The 24,923-nt window shown below is 37.0% G+C and overlaps 1 protein-coding gene across 5 annotated transcripts in view; it reads left to right on the top strand.

Moving 5' to 3' along the window:
* GRB14 (growth factor receptor bound protein 14) overlaps positions 1–24,923 on the top strand; it is a 100,693-nt gene that overhangs the window by 26,768 nt on the left and 49,002 nt on the right. For 3 of the 5 annotated variants that reach the window (XM_027637065.1, XM_027637066.1, XM_027637063.1), the window contains exons 2-11: positions 5,289–5,445; positions 9,956–10,077; positions 12,224–12,298; positions 17,020–17,157; positions 18,194–18,304; positions 18,495–18,590; positions 19,165–19,245; positions 21,472–21,588; positions 21,688–21,745; positions 21,837–21,924. In XM_027637065.1, coding sequence (XP_027492866.1) covers positions 5,289–5,445; positions 9,956–10,077; positions 12,224–12,298; positions 17,020–17,157; positions 18,194–18,304; positions 18,495–18,590; positions 19,165–19,245; positions 21,472–21,588; positions 21,688–21,745; positions 21,837–21,924 — 1,043 coding nt within the window. The remainder of the gene's footprint in view (positions 1–5,288; positions 5,446–9,955; positions 10,078–12,223; positions 12,299–17,019; positions 17,158–18,193; positions 18,305–18,494; positions 18,591–19,164; positions 19,246–21,471; positions 21,589–21,687; positions 21,746–21,836; positions 21,925–24,923) is intronic. The other 2 variants (XM_027637067.1, XM_027637064.1) reach the window with 2 other exon arrangements.

The raw sequence follows: 24,923 nt of genomic DNA on the forward strand, positions 1-24,923 counted from the left end.
TAATTGATTATTAATGTTTTTATATCTTTTAGTGCTTGCAGTCTTAATCTATCAATAATAGATATGTGTATACAAACTTCGCTTTTGGTCACTTGGAAGATCAGCTCCTCCACCTTTGGGCAACTCCTTCCTTTCTTGCTGTTCTTTTATTCAGTGCCTTGGCTTACCCTTGCTTTCTTTAAATTAGTCTCCTGAGTCTTCAATATGTCTTCACAAGCCGTAGAGGTGCTTAACTTTTCCTTAATAGTCTTGGTGGTCCTATTGAAGAAGATGACAGCTTCGTTTCATATCAGGTCACTTTTAAGGTGTCTAGTCTGCCTGTTTGGGCTGGTTTTTAATAAAATTTCTGATTTGTACCTTGAGAAGAAAGCAAGGTATTCTAGAAAAATACCTCAACAAGGAGTCTGTGCATGATGGAGATGTTAAGTCTAATGCTCATGCCACCTAAGGTAGTGAATATTTTTCTTTATGGGAGCAGTGGTCCTTCTGACTCTTGAAGCTATACTGTGTTCCAAAAAAGAAGTCAGGCCTGCTGCAGTTAAACATTGTGTGCACTTTGTTTTAATGACAGATGTAGCTTTCTAAAAACTGTGTGAATCCTTTTGGCCTGGAAATCTTCTCTTTGGAGGAAATATCGGAAACTGGCATTTTAATTGTAGACCAAGATATTTAGAGGGAAAGTCTTGCATTCACAACTGATAAAGACAGTAAACTTTACTAACATGCTATTTGTTTTCAACCAATTGTGAGTTAACCTCTTAAATATTTTTATGAATGCAGAACTTTGCCAATTCTCACTAAAATCAAGACAGACTATTTATTGCTAGAAGTCATAAAACAGGTCAAAATGCTAGAAATTTCTGAGTGCCTCCACTGTAGTTAAAAACCACTCCGAATTCCCCTACCCTCTGCCAATATCAATAAGCAAAAAACTTTGTCTAGCAGGGGGCAGGGTTGGGAGTTGAACAAATGCTTCAGGCAAATAGCCTGATAGTTAACACTAAAGACAGGGGATAGCATAGTATCAGGCAGCATTTCAGGGAAAGTGTGGCACCCTGTAGTGTGAGACTTTTTAAGGCCTGGTTTTGCACACAGTAACTGCATTTAACATAAATGTGACTGGAATTATAATATAACTACAAAAATGTGCAGTGTTTTATTCATGGGGGGAAATAATTTTAGAAAACACAAGCTGAAGTTAGGTACTTTTATCTTTATAAATAAATGTGGCTTGTTTTTTTTTTTTAAAGGTGATGACTATGCACTGTGTTAATGGCTATTCAGGAGCATTAAGAATCATATAAATGTCAGGTCATATTGGTGTAGGCACCTAAGTATGGAATCCATGTGCTGAGTGGTTCTTTTTCTGTTGGTTCTACCTGGCTTTTTTCACACGTTAGGACTTCAGTTTGAAATTCCTCACTGCAGGGCATATGTTTGTGCTGTTTCTGCAGATTGGAACTTCCGAAACAGATGGCATGAAGATTCTGAAGAATCAGACTTGGACACCCTCTCTTAAAAGTCTACGAACATATTATTTAATTATTGTAGTGGAGATGACAGTTGAGTGTGGAAGAAGACTTGAGGGAGTAGAGTCCAACCTTGCTTCTCTTGCTCCTCCCTCCTCCCATGCTGATTACCTTATGTGCTCTTTTACTTATTCTTTTAAACACTTTCTGGCTTTTTTTCTCCTTCTGGTTATTTTTTAGCATAAGAGCTAGGGTCTGCCTTTTCTTTTTCTGTATTAAATACTAGGTTATATTTGTTAACATCTATTTTACATTATGAGTTAATTTGATTAGTGAAATATAAACAGTAATATATTTTATTTTGAAGCAACATTTTTTATAAGAATAATTTTTTTGAGGGATAAAGATGTGTTGCACATACTTCTGGGATCTTGGCTGATTTTTAGTATATTGAAAAATGGAGAGGGGATATGTAGGAATGCTGTACCTTCTTGACTGCTCCCATAGGCAATGAAAATGATTAATTCTTGTCATGCTGAGCCTGGTACTTTCCTCTGATAGGAAGATCTTGGACCTGCTTATTTCATACTTCCAGTGACTGAAATAGAAGCTATTGGGGTGTTCATTTTTCTGGACTTGGGAAGAACTGAAATTTCCTTGTATTTATAAACTAGAGAGGAAAGAAGATTTAAGTGCTACCGAGGTAATTTTTTCTGTCTACTAATAAGTATAGTCAAAGAAAGTGAAACAGCTTGGTTTAGAACAAAGTTTGAGAGTGTATGGTAATGAAAACTGTAAAGAGAGCTTGTTCTCAATTAGTGCCTCTTTTCTTGTCTGCTGCTTCTGAGACAAATTTTTCAGGGAGAAAAATGGAACAGAGTAAAGATGACTGGCCAGCCTAATGCATCATGATAACCACTAATAAAAATAAAGTGGTCACTCAAGATTGCTCATCTCTATGGGAGGTCAGCACAGCTGCATCTTTAGCATAGTCCTTCCACCCTTTAATTCTTAAAGCATCCTCTGTTTCTAGAAAGAGAAGTATAGCAACGTAATTCCAAGGAAAAATGGGATTTCGAATTTATCCTTTTTCATCTGATCCACTCCCCTTAAACTACATTGCTGGCAAATCCTACAAGAGACTTTGCTTCAAACACAACAGAAAGTGCAGACTGAGCAACTTCCAGTTGGAAAAAAACCTCAAAAATCACTCTAACTGATGAGTTTTGCACCATCACGTTTAATTCATTAGGCAAAAACTGTGACAGAAGTTGATGATCGTCTATTAGGTGACTGTCTATCGTCTCCTGCTGCATTTGAATCCCTTGCAAGGAAGACAAAAAGCGCACAGCATTTGTGTTTTATAAGGTAGCAGATGTCATAGCTGTGAGCTGGGGTGGTCTGTTGTCCTAGACTTGCACAGGATTTATTTCCCTGTACTGGAAAGCTGAGTGAGAATACTCACAGAGAATATAAACTGATTTTTTTTTTCTCATTGCTTTTTGTTGTGTTGTTTTGTTTTGCTTTAGCTGTGCTGCTGTAGTCCAAGGCCACCTCCAAGGCTTCCTGCTCCCTGAGCTGAATGGCCACAGGCAGCTCATTATCATGACTTGTGTTGCTGTCTTCAGCATTTTAAAAAGTCTTTTTCTATTTCTTCAGCAATAAGAGTGTAGTCATCTGCACTGCGACTCTTAACCCTTTTAAGAGGAATTTCTGTTAAAATCATCTGTCAAGAGCCTCAGCATGGGCTGTACGTGCTCCTGCTGTAAAACAAGCATATCACCAAACTTGATGAGTGCATGGAGAAAACTGTAGTTGCTGGTACGTGCCATAGGGTCCCTAGCCAGGGTACTCACGTGGATTCCCACCCTGGCTGTATTGTGACAATATTGAGAAATAGAATAGAATATTTCAGTTGGAAGGGACTTAAAAAATGATCATCAATACTTGGAAAGGTGCTTTAATTCTCTCCTTTGCTTTCCCTTTCTATACTGTCTCTCTCCTTTCTGGCACTTCAGCTTGTAAAATCCTTTAGGTTCGGACTGAAACAGGCTTGCTGGAGAGACTGATGAAACTGTCCCTGACCTTCAATGCTGCCCAAGTAGTACCTATTTTAAGGTGATGGGATGCTGTTTTGTCTACTCACCTCTACAGCCCTCCGTTCCATTCACAGTGCACCCTAACAGACACCTCTTTTAATTTCATCTTTGAATCCTTGTAAATACTGCAGGGATTTAAATATTTCATGCCAGTTTATCCCGAATGGCTGAACATAGTTTCTGTGTGACTGGAGTAGGACTTCTAAGTTATGTGTGTGGAATCAGACTCTGCTGCAAACAGGCTGCATTGCTGCTGATCTCTCTTGCTTAGCAGTGGGAATGCTGCCGAAGGATAGACATCTTATAAAATCAACTGTAGGCATCAACCATGGGTGTTTTGGCAGTATTGAAATCAATAGTGATGTGGTCTTTTTGCCTTTTGTATTAAGTATAAGTACTGGGCTGCAGCTTAGGCCCATGGAAACCTTGGATCTACTTTTTCCAAGGTCTGCCTGTTTCCCCTGGAAGACTCAGATTTGAGGCTGTTGATTCATGAATACAAAGAGATTTTTCAATGTTTTAGGAGCTTGAGTTTAGTGTTTCCCATATCCTGAAGATTAGTGTTGAGACAAGGGTGGCTTAATATCATGGGGAACTCTTGAGCTGCCATCATTTAATAGCTGTAATATTAAAGCAAATCTTCATGGACTTCATGCTTATTTAGTTTGTAATGAAACTGCTGTATATGTAGTTCCACTGAAAAAAACAGGTGTTTGGAGAGGAGTTAGGCCATCAGTGTGCATTAAAATCTCTGTGTGGTTTTCAAATGGAGTTGTTTGTCCTTGATCTGAAGTTTGGAAAACTCATGAGTGAGCTGACCTGATTTTTTTCAAATTATTTTTGGATTTTTGCCATTAGTGTGAGAGAAGCAGTTGGCAGGAGGTACAGTTGCAGTTCCTTCCTCACCTTTTTACCAACTTCAGCACAAACTAGAGAAGCAGCTGCCGTAACAAGTTAGGGCAACAATGTATTGCTGGTTGTTGATTAGATGCTTGAAATGAGCATGTGTTCAGTAAGGCAGCAATTAAAGACCGACTGACAATAACATGCTTGTTTGTCTTTAAAGTAAGAACTTCTATCTAGCTGTTTAATGAAGGATTTACAATAGTTATTTAGGTTTTGTGCATGAAGTCCAGGTGAGATGTGTCCTGCATTCTCATGAATAAACTGAGAGGAGTATTCTTGAAACAAATTAAAAGCATCTTGAACACCCTTTGTATTGAGGTTATTGGTGCTTGTCAAAATTTGAAGCCACTTGGTAGCATCTCCTGTTTTTATTGTCTGTAGAATTATGAGCATCTCGAATCTGATTGCTGTTCTCTGAACTAACTCCTTTATCAAATATATCTACAGTTCTTCAGTCAGTTCTTGAGTTTCACTGTTTATGCTCTGTGGTTTCTTTTTCAGCTTACTTAAGAATGTATAGTTTCACTACATTTATTTACCCCTTCGTTAACATTTTTTTAAAGGGAATGCATCAGTCTGTCCAGTGTCCTATGGCAAGGGATGTCCAGTAGCCAAATTTAGAAGTGGAATGTGGTTTGCTTGGCTGTTTTGTTCTCAATTATGCCATTGCACTGGAGAGGAGTGGCTGTCTTTCATACTGGATTCAATGTGTATGGGTTCTTGTGTCAGTCATGAAGCTGAGAGAGGAACATATTTGGAGTAACTGAAGCAAAGATTAAACTTACGGATATTTTAGAGTTTTTGTTTATTGCAGGTAATCAAAGTGTATAGTGAAGATGATACTAGCAGAGCTTTGGAAGTACCCAGTGATATAACAGCCAGGGATGTATGTCAGCTCTTGATATTGAAGAACCACTATATTGATGACCACAGCTGGACTCTCTTTGAACAACTTACCCACACAGGTTTAGGTAAGACTAATACTATATAATAGTATGATGGTAAATAAGGTGTTTGGTTTTCATTTTCACACAGAAGTAAAATTTCAATAGAATGGCTTGAAAGGAAAATGATGGAAAGTCTTGCGTGAATTTTTTCTTTTGGGGGATTGTTGCTTCTGATTCTCTTTTTTTGAAAGCATAGCTGTGAAGTGGATTTTTTAATGGTGCATTTGCCTCACATTGCTTGATCTGCATCTGTAAGAGTGATTTGGACGACACTGACAGTTAAGATTCTCACTGCAAATTCTTCCTTGCTCTTCCTTGATTTTCTTTGGCAGTCCTTCCTCTCTTACTGGTATCTCTAGAAAGACTTGGGTTATTTTCATTGCCGATAAAATCTTGTTTGTTCCCAAGACACCTGAGTGAAATCTCTGACATCAGGGACAGAAAGCAGTTACACAGTGCTATTCTACTTGGACAATAGTACTCAGTCTTCAGAAACAACATCAGAGTGGGCTATCAGTATTTTCCTGCAATATAGTCAGTTTGGCTGGATTTATGGTGAACTCTGGGACAGGGCTACTTAAAAAGCAGACCAAACCCATTCTTCTAAACCTCCAGATATGGACCAATGAACTGTGTTGAAGTGACTCCATGTATTTTAAGTTACTGGAAACAAAATGTTCTGAACTCCTTTCACATCATCAGTGTTCCTCTAGTGTAGTAAAACTCTTTCTATTATACAGCTTAAAAGGTGTAACCTGTGGTTTCAGAACATAACTATAAGTTGAACTCCTGCTTTCTGTTCCTTTTTGAAGTGTATAGATGTACTTTTGCAGTATAAAAACAAAAAGGCAAATTAATTATAGTGAGGAATGGGATGTTTTCAGAGATGTAAAAAATGCAGCAGTCAGAAAAGACTTCACTCAGCAAGAGATGAGTTTAGAAGTGCACTGCTGGGATGTAGTATTGAACTGAAACTCTAGCCAGACAATCTTAACTCCTTTTATAGCAGTATGTTTCTGTACTGTATTGTGTATGGTTTTGATAGGAAAGTATATTAAAAAAAATCTACTAGAGACAAATGCTGTAAAAAATCTGGCTTTAATTTCATGTCACCCAAAGTTTGTGTATTATTCTTGAACTTTGGCACTGGATTGGAGTTACAAAACATAGTACTTCTGCAAATTCAAGGGCAGTTCCAGCTGCTAGTGCAAAGTGTGGCTTGAAAAAGAGGATGTTCTAGAGGCCTTCCTGCATTCCAAAATATGTAGGAAACTCCTTGGAATTCTTAATTCTCAGAAGAGACTGCACTGATACCTGGTAACTCCAGTACTGTTGATTTAAAAAAAAAAAAGAGTACACATCACAAACAAAAAACCAAATGCCCCCCCCCCCACTTCTCCCCATCCATGGATATTTAAATATGTCTAAAAGCTGTTTTTAAGGTCCCTTTCTCTGTACGTATCTAGGGAGTGCGACCTTGTGCATTTGTAGAAAATAAACTTGACTGTGCATCTCTGACTCAATTAGGTTCAACAGCTGTATTTTAAGGATGAACTACAAGAACTAAAACTGGTTTCTGCCCTTTAATGCTCCTGTATGCTATGAAGGCAGCCACAAACGTTTTTCAAATTTCTTTTCTTGCTTTGTAACATTTCAAAGATATTTGTAACCTTTTGCACTGAATGTATCAGCTGTAAGATGCTTCCAACTCAGAGTAAGGTCAGAGTTAAATCTGGGTCGAGGCTGTAAACGACTGCTATAGAAGAGGAGGTAGCAAAATGGCTTTAGAAAACACTTCTACATAAATAGCAAAAGTGTTTTCTGTGTTTTATAGTGTAGCTGGTGTTTAAATAGCATAGTAACTATTGGAGAAGACACCTTTGACAAACCATGCCAGAACAATAGTGGGACTGTTTATCCAGGTTTATTTATTTGCACAGTACACTTTTTGCCAAATAATCTGTTTTCTTCAATCTGAAGGTTTTCTTGGAGGATTTCAATATCAAATAATTGGTGAAGTTGCTTTTCCTAAGATTCTGATATTTTCAAAATTGCTGGAGACCTACATTCACCATGCAGTCTTCTGACTACTCCAGCTGCTTTCAACATAGTTCTAGAAAAAGGTTCATTTTAAAAGTAAAATTATTTCCTAGATGATGATGTTGGAATTCAACATTGTTAGCCAAGGAAAGGAACAACCTGAGATATCCTCTATATTTTTTTTAATAGTACTGAGCGATAATGGAATTATCTTTACGATACTGTTAGATCTGATTTTGTTTGAAAGGTTTAACATATTGATCCTGAATTGCGTTAAGTATATTCTTAAGCACTGGATGAGTGGCTTGAACAAACATTTTTCAAATGATGAGTTAGTTTTGGATTGTTTGCTGTTTATTATTCCATGTTTTACTCGTAAATTTGGACAGTCATTTTCATCTCACAAGTTAAGTGAATTGGTAATGAAAGGAGTGAGTCTAATGAAAGCTGTGAGCGAGTGTGTGTGTCTGTGTAAATTCCAGTATGATGTGGATTAATAATTCATCCGTCAATTAGTGAACATTTTCTTTAACATCTAACAGCTCTCTGAATACTCCTGAATTAGATATAATTGCATGAATCTTAGTGAGTTGAGCACGGCGTTCTACTTTTAATCAAGACAGACATTAATTACATCACTGGATTGTGCCTTTATTTCTGTGTGGAAGCATCTGCTTTGAAGGTTTAAAAAGGGAAAAAACCCAACAAAACTGCCACCTAAACCAAAACATAAACCCATAGTCTCTATATTTTAGTTTTCACAAACATATATGCCCTTTGGTGTGGAGCTGTATTGTTGAACATTAAGCGTGGTCGTGTCCTCGCTGTATTGCCTGGCAGGTGCTGACCAGGTGGAGTTGGCTTAGGGCAAGTGGGCAGGTGAGGTGGTCCTGCTTCCTGGGGCACTGGCTGGTGCACCCCGTCTGCCTGCCATGGAGCACCCACACTGCACCCAGCCCACTGCCTTGTCACCCGGGATGCTCAAACTTCCTCCCTACCTCCAAAGTTTTGCAGTAACCTAGGCTCTATTTCAAATATCCGAACCTTATAAATGACAATATATTTCAGAACTGTATGTTTTTGGTATGTGTCCTCTTTGTCTTAAAATATTGAATTCAAATAAATTTTTGAATGTTTTTCACCTTGTCTAAAATTATTGAAGGCAGCTGAAACATGCCTAGATTTGGATGATGCCAGGTACCTTGGTGCTGGGAGTCCCATACTTTCAGTGCAATTCCCTTGTGCGAGGCAGGCTCTGAAAACAGAATGGTTTGCTATAACTCTTCTCCTTTTCAAGAGAAGTACTGTCTTCATCCTGAATGAAAACTTCTACTCAGAAGTTTTTGTGCTGACTGTAAATGGTTTTCTGTTTGCTTCTGCAGCTGAACACATGTTCTAGGGCTCCTCTTTGAGTAGGTGATAGTGCCTTGGCCAGGCACATCATCCGTGTCTTTCAATCTCTCATTTTGATTTCACTCTCTGTATTCTCTTAGGTAGCCTTTGGGAAAGCTTGTAAAGCACTACCTGTGCGATAATACCGAGCAATGGCTTTCTGGGTTTTATTTAGTTTAAACTTTTTTCCTTGCTGGGTGGCCAGAGAGGAGGCTACCTAGAAGGTGTTCTGTCATGCACTTCAATATTAAATCTTCTTTTATGTGCATTAGTTACTTTCCATAGTTAAGGAGACTGTTTTCAATTGTAACAAGTGCTTCTGATGTTAGAGATAGTAATAATAAAGACCACAGAAAGGATAGTAGAAACTCTCCAGTCTAGAAGAGAAAAATGATCTACCTAAACTGAAGTACAGCTTTTGCATGTCAACATTTAGGGATTTGGTTACAGGGCTGTGTTTTGGAGGGCACAAACTCAGTGTTTCAGTTCCTTCAAGAAAGTGAGTTGACTCACTTGTAAAATATTCTCTGATGTGGCACCTTAAACATAAAGAAATACCAGCATCCTTACCCATGCATTGGAGTGATGCAGAATGTCTTATTTTTCTACCAAGAAGTAAGTCTTGAGGAAATGGTGTTTTCTTAAATGTCACAATACCACTGAAGAGTTTTAAATGTCACCCTAGAGGAGCACTTCCTCTCTATAAAACTGGAAGAAAAAAAAAAGTAAGAGCATCAGTTCTTTAGTGTCTCCTTGCCCTTGCGTCTACAGAATGTGTTTTGGAGTAGAGAAGCCTGTACAAGATTTTAAAATGCTTACATTTCTTTCGGTATTTTTGGGGTATCTTTTGTTTTCCGAATTGCTTTATGATTTTATTTACTTCATTTAATCTGATTACAAAATGTGATTTTCATATAGCATCCTTGATCTCTGTCTTTATGGACTCAAGTATTAGTTAAATTCAATGGAAGTTTAACTTTGCTCCACTTGATCTGTGGATCATGGGAGTTCTTGGTCTTCTGCTACTCATGAGCTTGATATTTGCTTCTGTTTGTTTTGTGGGTTTTGTTTGTTTGTTAATTCGCTTGTTGTTTTTTTACAGGAAGAGCTATAGAAGACCATGAATTAGTGATGGAAGTTCAATCGAATTGGGTAATGGAAGAGGAAACCAAACTGTATTTTAGAAAAAATTATGCCAAGTATGAGTTTTTTAAAAATCCCCTGGTAAGTTCTAACATTGTATCTGTGAAGTAGAGCAAAGAGAAAATAGTCTTTTCTGTTACACACTGATAGGCAGAGTGTAAAGTTGTTAGCGTAACGAGTCAAAAGGAATTATTGAGAGGGAATATATGAAATATGGGAATATATTGTAGTGCATATAACTGTTGGCCAGTCCCTTTGTTGCAATTGTAAAACATCCATGTTCAATATTTTGTTGTTTGGGGGGTCATGGGGTCAGCAGTGGGTTTAACTTCATTGCACACGGACCTGCGACAAAATAAATTTTTTGCAATTGACTGAACTTTCCATCAAGTGACCACAAATTAGCAGTGTGAGGAGGGGCACCTGTAGCAAAGATGATTTTACTGTTGAAATGCAGATTGAATATTATGGCCCAGCGCTGCCCAGTGGCAGCTTCTCCCAGCTGCAGCTAAATGACAATTGACACAAAAGACCATGAGCAGCCATAGCCTATTAGGGGTAAGTGAAAGTTAGTGTGCATAAGGAATGGAAAGAGAGAAGAGACGACTTGTAACACAGGGATGTAGCCAAAGGTTAATGCTGCTGATTCAGACTTTGGCTGATGGCAAAGGCCATGGAAGCAGTCCTGGCTCAGCAGGAGAAACCATCTGGTTGCTCAAGTGCATGATGTATTTGGACCACTTCTAATGCTGTCTTTTATAAAGCCAGCTCATTTCAGATGTCAAAGGGAGAAACAGCAGAAGTGTATGAGGGCTGAAAAGGTAACAAGTGGAAGGGAACTCAAATTATCTACCTGTGAAAAGGGTAAAAAGGTAAATATAAGGATACCAAAAAATATAAGAGATTTGAGAGGTTTTATGTTTGATTCACCTGTGTGTCTCTGGACAAATCATGTACTCCCCACATATGGAGATGTCAGTATACCAGTAAAAAATTTCTTAGCTTGAGATGGTCTAGAGTTAGTAAAGAAGCTTTCACAGAATCACAAAGTGGGTAAAGTTGGAAGGGACCAGGGTCATCTGGTCCAACCTCTCTGCTCAAGCAGGGTCATCCTAGAGCACACGGCACAGGATTCAGACAGTTCTTGCATATCTCCAGTGGGGAGACTCCACAACCTCTCTGGGCAGTCTGTTCCAGTACATGGTCACCCTCACAATAAAGATGTTCTTCCTCATATTCAGCTGGGTCTTCCTGTGCATCGGTTTCTACCTGTTGCCTCCAAAGACTGAGTTGATGTATTGGTTAACCAGTGAGTGGAACCAGCTGTGGAGTGTGTGGCAGGCATGCAGCTATAACTAGAGTCAGCAGCTGTAGCTCATTAGAGTTCTTGCTGTTCCTGCTGAGTGATTCTTCTGTGGTCCCAGGTGTAGCAAGAATGCTTTATCAGAATGAATTTATATGAATTACCCTACCAGGAGTTCAATGTTATTAAAAATGGAAATCGGTGGACATTGGGTGGCCAAGGGAATATTAGCTTCAAACTTCTCCAGGCCTTGAGAAAACATTATTTTTGATGGTCAAACCCTTGTCTAGTTCATATCTGCATGACTATATTGAACTCCTCAGCTGCAGGTCTTGAGCTTTCCTTCATAATGAAATTGTCATTTTAAATGTGGACTTTTTAATCTCATCATGTTGATGTAGTCAGATTTTTATGTTAATTCATATTATACAAAGTGGAAAATTAAAAACCACAAAGACTTATTCTGTATTAATGGAAGTTATTCCAAAATATTTTACTGGTTTATTTTATTTTATTTCTAGTGTAATGGAAACAATAGAAAAAAATATACTTTTCAGCACATTGGTGTATATCCTCCCTACTTTGTAGCATATTGAATCCCCAGGCAAGAAATTACTACCAAAAAAACAACACTAAGGCCCAAATATTGCAATATGAGACCCAAATATTGCAATATGATTTCTACTGCTGTCTAAAATTCTCTTCCAGAGACCACTGATGTTTTCTCAAAATTCTAAGTTTTTCAGCAAATAATACATAGGATGTCACAAATTTTGGGATGCCATTAAGGTAAGCTTAAATTATTGGATCAGGGAGTCTGCAGTGCCTTGCACCACATTGAGAACTTAAATTGGACATCCAAAAGAGATAGAAAGTTTTATATTTATTTTTACAGAGCTTTCATACACATTTTTGTTGTTATAGAACTTTTTTCCAGATCATATGATATCTTTTCCAAGTGAGACAAATGCTGCTCTAAGCCACTCTGGGATATTACAGGTATGTAACCCTTCAATGAAGATGAGCCAGCATAGCTCAGAATTTCCCATTGTCTGTGTTGTATGAGCATAGTTCTTTATTGCTGTTGGATCTGTTGCTGTGTTTTGAATAACTCAAAACATGGTTAATAACTTTTTTCCTTATGAGATATGAAATGCTGTGTCCCTTCCAGGCAGTTATTATATGTCAGCACTTGCAAACTTTCACATTCTTTCAGAATCAAAAAGCACCAAAACAGATAAAATGTAGTGAAAATGTTAAATACCTTTATTGGGTATTTTAGGTGAAAGACCTTTTTTCCTTAAAAAGTATTGCAGTACTCAGCACATACTTAGCAGAAGGCTATGGTAGAATACTGAAGAACTGGTAATGTGATACAAATGGATATAAAAAAGAGCTAAATGGTTAAACCTAATGAGTAGAAAATTTAGACTGACTAGTATGATTTGTTAGCTTGAAGGCTACTGTAGCCTTCAAAAAAAATTATGGTAGGTCACTCAGTGTTAGTCATCTTTTAAGCAGACACAAGATTCTAATTTACAGTGAGAATAATGAAATGATAATACAGCATGACCATATCAGGGATCATCGTTTTACTTTCAAAGGGGGAAAATGAGTAATAAAGGTGGAAACATACACATCACTCTTGTTTGCTTGTCACTAGAAAAATTAAATAATAGAAGAAGAACTTCCACTGATCTTAAGACAACAGCACTATGTATGAGTTTTGGGGATCAAGAATAACTGGAAAGGCAACATAGTAACACAGAATATTTAAGGTAGAAGCAAAAGAAACAGAAATTACATTTTTTTTAAAAATCAATATAGTAAAGTCTACCTTAGCATCCACCAGTAAATGAAAAACATTTTAGAGAACTAATTCTCAAAGAATTTCTCTGTATTAAATAGTTGTATCCATATAAAAGTGAATGTTAATCAAGAGGTTAAGATTATCCCAAATGTAGTAAAAAATGTTGCAAATTAAATTGGACACACACTAGAATCTGAAAGTCATTTTTACAAACCTAAGTAAAATCTTTGTAATTTCAAAAGTGCTGCATATCTACTGAACATTGGTCCACTTTTGCTACCTAAACAACAAATAGATTTTGCAGTCTAGCATAAACATTTCATTTAGAAAATCCTGTCCCCTCTGTTAATAGAACTTTATATTTTTTGCTCTCAAATATAATTTGGTAGTTTGAAAAAAATAATAAAGACTTTTGTAAGGGAACTGTTTGCCATATACTCTTGCACAGAACATGTGCAGAGCTTGTGGGTAAGATTAAGAATCATTCTAAATATATCTAGTTACTTGCCATTTTGATAGCTTGAAAAATATGTTGCAAACTCTCCTCTGTTGCTCTTTGATGTTGTATTGTATGTTTAATTGTATTTCATCAAATAAAACTTAGTAGGCACAAAGTAGAGAATACCTTGGTGAATTGTGCAGCCTTTGTGCACGTTTCAGCAGAAGCTGTTGGGTAAATTGTTTACAGTGAGTCACTATTTCCTTGGAAACTCTCATTAAGACAAGTTAATGGGCTTGCATTATTATTTGTGATGTGCTTAGTCAAGTATCAAGAGAGACATTAGTTTTAACAACTCAGTGCTTACAAGTGATTAAAAAATCACTTCTGATACTATTACAGCTTTTTGTGGATTGAGCTGTAAGCAAGTAAAATGTTTTTTCGGTATGTTTTTCTTGACTTTCACTGAAAGTGAAAGAGTGAGTATTTTGGCTGATGACTTTAAATCAGGGCATCTTTGTAGAATAGAGCCACAAAACCAAACAGAAATTCACCTGTCTCTTATCCATTTAGCATGTGCTAAGTAAAAACACTAGGTCTGGGATATACTGAATGTCTATGTATCCCAAAGAGAGAGGTTTAATCGCTGCTGTGAAGATCTTTAGCCTAAGAAAGAAGTGTGTCGCTGTATTGATTACAGTATAGCTGCTCTGAGACACAACACTCTGCACATGTCTAGTGCTAGGCAATATGGATCATTTGGAACTTGCTTCAGGTTATTTTTGCAAATTGGGTGCTTTAAAATATGTCAAAAAATGAATATAGAATGAAGATTTTAAGATTATTATTAAGAGCCAAGCTTTAATGTCTTTAATCACTCTGCCATATAAAGTCTCTCTTTCCCTGGCTAGTTTCTCACCTGACTCCACTATTCCAATCTTTAGGCCAAAATAGCCGTGCTCTGAATTTCAGTCCCTTATCAGTCTCCTGGATGTTGTTTTAATTTGCCTGTTGCCTTTCTCCATCTTCCACTGTAGGTTTTGTTGGCCTTTCTCCTGGTTTAAACTCCTCAGGTTGACCGAGGTCTCTAGGAGACAATAGTGAGAATCAGAATCAGTTCTTCACTAGAATTACTTGGTGCTCCCAAAATTTCTCAGCAGGTTCAGGGTAAAATCCAGCTCATTCCCAATAGCATTGGTCTGGATTGTGGCCAGCTGTCTCACGTCTGTGAAGAAATCAGTCATCAAATTCAACTTGAGTCACAAAGTCTTAGGATAATGATAGCTTCTTTAACTCTTTAGAATACTTTGTAAATACTCAAGAAGCATCCACCTTAGCAAATGTTCCTGTTTCTGTTGCCGCAACCATTCTCTCCTTGAAAACATTGAAGATGCATGTACCTTCACTAAAAACCCAAAACAACAAACCAAAACAGCCACAAAAAACCTGAACAAAACCCACCTGCAACAAAAGAACCTCAAGGAAGGTATCTTTTCTACTATCGTTCATTTTTGGCATTTAATACAGACATTCAGTTCTCACTCTGAAATGTTTTTACTGCTCAGCTTTCTGACAGATAATGGTTTTGACTACATCTTGTTCATGTTCTATTTTCTCACACAGTCCTCAGATGTCTCGAAAAGGAAAAGATGGATTTAGGATTGCCTTTTTCCTAGCATTATTGCTACTTTATTTTAATTGATAGCTTGGGTACAGCAGTGACTGTTGAAGCTTAGCATTGTATTGCTCCTCGACTTTGGTCTGCTGAGTAAGAAAAGTGTTTTTCATGACAGAATTTCTGATTTGAAGCTCTTATGGCAGGAATCCTGGGGAAGACACTTGTGCAGGCAGGAAGCCAACCACTCCTTTCAGCTTCAGCAGAGATATTAAAGCCTAAAAAGATGCTCTTTTGTTTTTTGCATACATTGACTCGTTCAGATTATCCTAAAGCTTTCATTTGACTTTGTGGATTTTATACTTTTTTGATTCAGCCTTTATATTCCCCACCAGTGAACCTGTTAATATGTGGCAAATGGGAAGATTAACAGGCTGGAACGCCTACCAAGACCTACCCGTCTGCTTCAATGTGGCTAAAATAGCTTAAACTACATTTGCAGACAGCTGTGTGCCAGCAGCACATCTAGATAGATGTACCTATTTTTGCTGTAATTTAACTATTTGGTTGAATAGCAGTGGAGCTGCTCATAGCACATTCCTGGTTGTGGACTAGGGCGCTCCCCTGGCCGGTGGAGCCTGCCCGTGGTACTGCATTGACACCAGCTTGGGTTGGTCTGCAGATGGTGCAGTCATGCATTTCACTGCAAGGTAGGAAAACAATAAGCGTCAAAGAAACCTTATGTAGCTTGGTTGGACTGCATTATTTAGTGGCCAGAGAACTTGATGTACTTCCAAAATCATGTTCACTTTTTCATTCTGCTGCAGTCCGGTACTGGCCAGTCTGTCTCTTGCCTTGTAATCTGTTGCTTCATTCCTCGGATCAGATTTTCTGGAAATGGCAGTGGATAGGAAGAAAATTCAACCGTGAAAGCTGCAGATATCAAACAGAAACCCCTTTGATCCCTACCTCTATGTAAGCCTAGATAGTATTTGTGATACCACAGGCCAGCCTGGGGCAAGGGTCTTTGAAGACCTTGGTAGTAAAACAGGTTGCTTTGCATATATATGGAAACTGAGGAATGCTGAGTTAATATGTTTAGAATCATATTTCTGAGTAGTTTTATTGGAAGAAGAGTGATAAAAATGAATGCATTATAAGGAATGAGAATAAAGTTAACGTGGTTGCAAGATCACAGCTGTGTTGCACTCTGGTTGAAATTGCTGAAGAGAAGCCACTGAGTATCTTGAGTAGAGGCAGGACCTGTCTTGGGGACTGGCCCAGTCTCTCTGGTTTTGGTTCAGCTACAGCACTAGCTTAAGTACCACTTCAGGTATTGAGCCCTTTACTCTCTCCTTTTGAAAATGCTAATATCTGCCTGACCTGCATGGATTTGTGATTCAGAGTTTTTGGTTTGCTTGTTGAATAATTTTAACTGCAGATAAGTTCTCTTCTCCGATTTGTAACATGGGGCTGGGGGAGGGATGTATTTTTTTTCTTCTGTTGGTAGCATTGATTAGCAGTTTTATATAAATAGGGTCTGAGGCATGGGATCAGTACTTCTTACACTGGTTTTGTTGCTGAAGTTAACATATTGCAGAAGTAATGCTCTCATTTCAAACCATATGTTCCATATAAATATGTAACTTGCTTAGCATACCTTGGAGTTGTGTAACATTCTACATGCTTTAAATCAGAGGTACTGCTAATGGGATTAGATGCAATCATAACTGAATTACTGTGGTGTGATAGCATATTTAGGGGGTTATTCCCCTTAGTCCTGTGTGAGTATGTTAATGAAACAGAAAGCTGGTTTCAGATGAAAAGAAAAATGGATGTCTGATATTTTCTTTCAGATGTTCCTAAGCTCCAGCACATATCCTGAGATTCATGGTTATTTGCATGCAAAGGAGCAGGGGAAAAAATCATGGAAAAAATTGTATTTTCTTTTAAGAAGATCTGGCCTTTATTTTTCCACTAAAGGTACTTCTAAGGTAAGGGAGAAAGAAAAAAGAGAGAGTGAGAACTATGAGGTTTATCATTTGTTGTAAGAATAAAAAAAATTTATAACCAAATAACTTATAGTAACTAAAAAAAAGAGAAAAAATAAATCTGTTTAATATAGATAAAATCTAGAGAGATATTGAGATATAAAATTGGGAAAGTGTTGTCTTAGAAACTGTACTTTCTTTTTGCCTGACAAGTTTGCTTCATTCTGGTATAAATTTTCCCATCAGTTGAGTACCCTTTTAAAATGAATTTTCAAATACCAGTTAAAATTCTGAAGTACAAGTAGATGCTCTGAAAAGTAGATATAGTACTTCATTATCTAAATTTAGAAATTTTATAGGATGACTTTGGGATTGCTAAGAATTTGTCACGGGACAGTTTTTTATTCTACTAGTTCAAATTTTTGATGGTGGTACTTTAAACCTTATCATATTAAACACTGGAGTTGAGACACCTTTTTTAAGTAGCTGAACTACTTAAAGCAATGTTTTTTCTTGTTCTGAATTTGCTGTAATTAACTGCCAGAGTATTCATTGAGCTGTTTTTGTATCCTTCAGCAAATGTCTTTTGTTTGCTTCCTTAAGATAATTAGCCTTAGCTGGTGGAGATAATGTTTAGGAATAGTACTGGGCAATAGTTATTACAGCATGTTATTTTTCAGATTGCGAAAGTATATTTTATTTTGATTTTTGAAATGCATATTGCTCTCAAAATTTGACTCCTAATCTAATATTATTATGCCTTGAATTTAGTGGAAGTTTTCCCCAAAATTATATAATTTGTAGTTTGGTTTTTTTCCCTCTCTAGAAGAATAAACTCTTTAAGTAGTTTGGTTTTTCTTTTTCTCTGCATGATAAAATTAATATTGAGTTGCCTCTTTCTAGATTTCATGATGTCACAGTTAAAACTGCAGTATGTAAGACTATTTTGGAACAGAATAACTACTTACTCTTCCGAGTTTCTTGTCTAGAGTGACTGGCTAAGAGTAGTCTAACTGTATTACATTGCTTTTCTTTTCAGGAGCCAAGGCATCTGCAATTTTTCTGTGAATTCAGCAATAGTGATATGTACATGTCTTTAACAGGCAAAAAGATTTCTGGAGCACCAACAAACTATGGATTCTGCTTTAAGGTACAAACTTATTATTCTGATACATATTAAAGCAAGCCACAGTTTTTAGGTAAGCTTAAATTTCTTTAAGGTTTTTGAAAACAATATTCAGCTGTCTTTTATAAAATAGGAGAATTAGTGGCTTTTATTTCAACAGGTATTATCTTCAAGATATGCATTAATGCTAAAAAAATGTGCTGTGGCCTTCTAGCCTAACAAATCAGGAGGAACCAGAGACCTGAAACAGCTCTGTGCAGATGATGAACAAAGTAGGACCTGCTGGATGACAGCAATTAGGTTGCTTAAGGTAATTTTCCTGTGTGAGTTAACTTACTGAAGTTTAGTGTGTGATATTTTGATGATGTGCAGTAGAGAAGTAATATAATTTTAGGTTTCCATGCAATAACAATATAAGTTTTGTACTCTGAAAGCTTATTTTTATTTATCCCAAGGAACAGAGAGAGACCAAGTTGCTGGGGGGATTGTAGGGGATGAAATGATGCCTCAGTCCTGGAAATATTTAACATTAAGCATATGCTTCTGTGTAACTATGTTGGATTCAGTGAGATTGTTGAGCAATATTGAACAAAGGGACAAGAATACAAAAGAAGGGAACTTTAGTGTTTTAAAAATGTGTCTGTGTTTGTGACAAAATAGGAATAGGTAAGTTGGCATATTAAATGGGTAGTATTTAATGCAGAATGCGCATTTATAAAGGCAGGAGCAACAATGAGGATGTACACTTCCTTATCCTAGCAGCGTTTGTCCCTGGTTTCTAACAGTGAAGAAAAAAATGTGTTATCTTTTACATCTGAAAAGAAAAGCTTAATTGGCTTAAGTTTATAATTTAAAATGCTAACCATGTTATTTTCTGGTTTTAGTATGGGATGCAGCTGTATCAGAATTACATGCAACCATATCAAGGTAGAAGTGGCTGCAGCCCTTTGAATTTAACACCTATGGTATGTCCCACAGTAGCTCCGTGAATAAATACATGTTTCTGCACTCATGCTGTTTTTAAGTAACTTGTGTCAGTTGTGCTACTGACCTGGTCCTTCAAAGTCTTGCATGTGCGAATGCTTGCTGAAATCTTTAGGGCTGTCAGGGTTGACTAGAGAGCTAATTAATTAATTTACTTACTTAATAGAAATAGGGTAGTTCAGAGCAATTAAAAGGCTTTTCCCCTTTGTCAAATCTCCTGCTGTCAAAAAGAATGGAAAGAGGATTTTGAAAACAAAGCAGCAGAACTATAAATGCATTAAAAGAGAAGTAAAGTGTTTAAGGTTACACATGCTGTAAATGATGAATAAACAACTTGTAAAAAATTCTCTTCAGCATACTTCATATTTAAATTTTTTTTTTAAAATATAAAATATTAAGTACTTGAGATGAATTTCAGGTGGTGTAATACTGATTGGACTTCAGAGTAAGATCATAATTTGGCAGGACTGGGTTATAGAGAAAAAACAGCCCGTGTGTCCATCTCCTCAGTCAGATAGTTGGAATTGTCCTTTTCTTTAATATCTTATGTTATCCTAGTTCTTTAGGAGTCATTTGATTTCAGACTTTTTTGTGGATGATTTATATCCCTTTTGGTTCTTTTTTTTTGGGCTAAACTGGATAAAAATTGCTTGTTGCAGGGACCTGTGACAATGATTTTATGGTGGATTTTTTTTTTAGTTTTTATTATAGTTCTTGCTGGTAAAATGCATAAAACCCTCATTTGCTATTACAGACATTCACAAAAATAGTTTTCAGTAGTATTGCTAATAAGCATGGCTTCAGAATTGTGCTTAATATGCTGACTGTGTCCTTACTTTCTGTTCTGTGAAGCTGTTGCAGTTGGCATCTGTGCTCTTACAGTGGATCTGGGAGCCATTACTGATTCTCTCCTCTTACACTGTTGTGTGCATTTAGCTCCCATAGCTTCTAACACAGGCAAAATCTGTAAGAACTGTTAACAATGGCACTGCTTTTCTACTTGTGTATAATTCACAAATTAAGCAGCATACTGAATAAACTTGGGGATTAAGTGCACACGCTAATGAACATACTTCAGAAGGGAGCCACTTCCATGTTTTGCATTCCTCAGTAACTCTCAACCACATCAGCTACGAAGGGTTCCCTCCACTTTGCTGGAGGCAAACATTTTCTCATATTTTATCCTTGTTTTTTTGAACTTTTGCAAAGTTCTTTACAGATTACAGTTACTCAGAGAGACCTTAGTTAGAGTATCAGGAATTACAGACCTTAGTTAGAGTATCAGGAATTACCCTGAGCTACAGAATTGCTCTTCCATTTCTAGTTGTATTCATGCTTGTAACCAAGCAAGAACAAAACAGAGCTGCTTTGGTTTGGGACTGGGAAGTTTTGCTAACCCCATAGAAATCTGGGCCTCTTGTGTACAGATGTTACTTTAGCTTGTAGAGTGCTAGAATGTTCTTTTAGTTATTAGATATTCCAGTGCCTGCCAACATTTGAGCTGTTACAATCCATATGAAACTTGATTTGTAAACTTTGGTTTCTGAGAAACATTCTGGTGATTTTTAGGACTGTTTTGTCAAACTTCAGTGTTTTTATTCTGTTGTCACTGAGAGAAAAAAACACAAGTTTTTTTTCAGAACTGATGCTGCAGTTATTGAGTCTGTGATAGGAATTAGAAGGGATGTATTAAAATAGAAGTTATACTCAATAAAAATTGCTGGTTTCAATGCTTAAATCTGGTAAAATCTGACTGGAAGATTATATATTAAATATATAAATTTATGGCATTTATAATGAAATATTTTGAATCTTTTTAAATTTGATCATTATGTATAAGAATTTTATATTTTTTCTTCTTTTTCTGTTACTTGGACATCTGAATTACAGTTTCCTGACTTGCTTTGATGTGCAGAGGGCTAGTTACAGTTAAAAATATAAATAGAGTTTATGGTAAAGCGATGTATTTATCATCCATTGCAGTAATGCAAAAAGATGGTCTGTCCTGCCACATTGTAAAATTGAGCTTTGCAGCAGCATACTGGAATTACAAATGCTCCCTGGGGTAAAATGAGTTTGGCTCTAATGGGAAACACTGCTGATACTTGAAACATCACTTACAAAACATAGTGTTTTCTCAGAAGCTCACTTTTAATGATGGATCTTGTAAAAAATGAGCAAACTAAATTTATTTTTCTTTGTTGCAGAGAAGCATTTCAGAAAATTCTTTAGTAGCAATGGATTTCTCAGGACACAGAAGCAGAATTATAGAAAATCCAACGGAAGCCCTTTCAGTTGCAGTTGAAGAAGGATTAGCATGGCGGGTATAAACACCTTTGCTTTATCAGAATAGTATTTTCTGATTTGCTTTTTTTTTTAACAGAAAAGCTTTGAAATCATGTTTTTACTTCTCTCTTATACAGAGGAGAGGGTGTCTCCGACTCAACTCACATGGTAGTCCTATTGCCATGTCTAACATGGGTATGTGTGAGTTAATTTATTGCTAGAGAAACGCAATAACTGGTTCTTTCAGTAAAAGGAGAATGTTTTTCACAGATCTTTATTTCTATAGCTATACACAGATCTCAGTCGTGGTTTCATCATAAAATCTCTAGAGAAGAGGCTCAGAGACTTATTTTGCAGCATGGACTTGTAGATGGGTAAGTTAATTCTTTACATGGCTTTTTTGAGACATGTTCCTAGTGAACAATTCCTTCTTTTTATTGGAGAGGAGTTGGAAGAAGGAAAAGTTTGCGCTAACCTAATAGGAATAAAAATTCTTTTATATAGGGCTGTCTGGGGATCTGTTGCTTTCTATTTTATATCATTTGGAAGCAATAAAGTGGTGATCTAAGACTTCGATTCTGTCACTGACCGATTACTTATGTCCGCTCAGAGCCAAGCACTTGAGCTCTGTATTTGCACAATATTCTCTGGGAACTGTCAACTTTGGCACTAGTGTCTTTTGTATCTCTTAGTGATGAAAGAATGAAAGCAAGCCTAAAAAGATTTATTCTGAGATGAACTGTACTGGGACAGATGTTGAAAAAAAAGTATGCTTTTTCTTGTGAATTGACTAAAATTGTATCCTCTTTTAATAGTAAACAATAAACAATAGGATAAAGGCTTTTATTTTTCTGTCATTTAAGAATTCATTTTAAAAAAATTACAGAGTAAGCAGGTATTCTATGTTCAAATCCTCCTGGTTTTCGTTCCTGTATTTTTATCCTTACTCCTGTATTAAATGTAAACTTGGACCTCCTTCGTTCAGTGAGTAATTCCGTAAAACTCTGTTTCTTTGAGTGTTTTTCCAGTTAAGTACCTGGAACATCAGATTGCTTGTTAAATTCCTTCAGTTTTAGGTTAAGTATGTTGTAATACTATTTTCTACATCTACAGAAAGGGCTCCAGGGAAAAAAAATGTGAAGGGAAGGAAAGGGGGAAAAACCCAGTCATACTCAGTGCAAGGATTGTTAATTGGTCTTCTGCGTTTGCATTTTTATTTATTATTTAATTTCAAGAGTCCTGGTTTTAGACCTGGCTAATCATCCTGAAAGTGATTCTGTACTCTGCATTTATTTTGCATTTTTTACATGAGAGGGACAGGACATGGGGTTGCATCCCCCACGTATTGGGGGATGGAATGTATGAGCAGGATGTCATTCCAGGCCTGCTAATCTTCCAGTGTATTTCTTACACAGTAGATGAAACCCAGGAGATTTGGCGAGTAAAGAGCAATAGTGTTTGAAATGAGCAAGTGAATACCTAGCATTAGTTTAGTACAGTGTTGTTTACATGATATTCTTGGCTCTATTCATAGCTATGCACTGTGCTTCTTGGGAAGGATGATACTCTTGTGAGGACTGTCTAGAATTGATTAGAACACTGGTAGTATGAGCTCTCATATGCTGTCAGATACATATTCAGGAGTTACAATGAGGTAATGAATACATGACGTCATGTGACTAATGCTGTGCTTTTTGATGGTCTGAAAGAATGAATTATAAGCAGAAATACAGCCATTTCTAATGGAAATAATAAGACTTTATGTTCTGGGAGGGGAGGCAGGGAGAATAATCCCTCTTGAGCCTTTTAAGGTGATCACAAGCAAAGAGTTCTTGTGCATATATGAGAGAGGTAGTAGGGCCTATGTAATACCGTATGTACCAACAAATATGTTGTTTGTGATAGTTTATAGAAGATAAGGGGACTATTATATAAAGGATCTACAGTAGTCTCAGTATTTGGATAACTCAAGAACAGAATTAAGGACAGCAACCATCTTAAGGCACCCTATGAAGGAATAAAGTTCTGTTCTGGTGTAAAAACAATTTTCTTAAAGAAGCTTGCATAGCAGTATTGTAGATTTTGTACTTTACCCTTTAAAGGATGTTTGAAGACTTTTCAGTGATAAATGATTAACAGGATTGTGAACTGATCAGCATCTGGTTGATGAATGGGATAAGAGAATTACCAAAAGGCCCATGAGAAAATGCAACTGGTCATTCAGAGAACTTTATTGGGGAGCAGTTGACTGGAGTCATCCAGCATGTCTAAAAACCTCCTGCCAGCCAACATTTCTAAGATTCTGTGAACTACAACCCTTTCTTCATAATAAAGTTTTTAAAGGTTCTTTGACAGCTAAAGTAGGTCTATTGTGATAAGGATAGAAAAGAGTAAAGATTTTTTTATCTGAAGGAGAAGAAATGTTGCTTATCTTTGCTGTTAAGGAAAAAAGTAAGAAAATATACTTTAAAAGAACTGATAAGTGGAAACATAATCCTAATCAATGTGTTTATTTTGTGTGTCATTTAATGCAAAGAATCTGTCGTTACTGTGTTCTGAACAATTTCCTTCATGTCCCGGAGAGGCTGAGAGGCCACTAGGTGGGGAGAGCGAGCCAGCTCGCGGAGCCCGCGGCTGTGGAGACGTCTGGCTTGTACTTGTACTGCCTTATGCTGAGTTTGCAGTTATCCCTCTGGAATAACTGAATTACTATCAGAGCTCCAAATTAGTCTGGATAAGGATTTTGATAGAAATGGTAATGATTATGGACTCCAAATTTCTTAATTCCAACTATTTTCTTACTTTGGAAAAGTAGGACTCTTAACAAACTTTGAGAATGAAATTGGTACTTTGGAACCATGCCAACAGTCAGTGAAAATCCACTGTAAACCTTTGGCGGCTTTCTTTGCCTGACATTCTTTATTTTCATGTATAGTAACTGGGCTCTCATTTCTGGTGTGTGGTGGGGTAAAAGTAGGTGTTCACTAGTGCTCACTTAATTGATACCTGTAAGTCCATCTTGCCCATTTCTTTTGTGTCCTGAAAGAGGAGCATGCTTGCCAGTGGCTGCCTCTCTATTTCCCTTCTTTGGTGCATTGGTTAGCTACAACAGTTCCAGACCTGCACAGTGCAAGCAGTTCATACTCTCTCTACTACAAAGCTATCTATCAGGTACTTCCCTCTGTCCACCAAACTGTTCTCTGCTGATATTCCAAACCAGGGGATTTGATGAAAACTGTCTCATACTGATAATCATCCTTTCCTGTACCAGATTATTCTATCACAATTACAGCAAAATTGTCTTTTTGTCATGTCCTGGTTGGAATAAGTTATCAGTGAGCTAGTTGCGGTGGCACTGTTGGCCATTGAGAGT

This window comes from Corapipo altera, unplaced genomic scaffold (assembly GCF_003945725.1).
Source record: "Corapipo altera isolate COAL_440 unplaced genomic scaffold, ASM394572v1 45, whole genome shotgun sequence".
Classification (NCBI taxonomy): Eukaryota; Metazoa; Chordata; class Aves; order Passeriformes; family Pipridae; genus Corapipo; species Corapipo altera.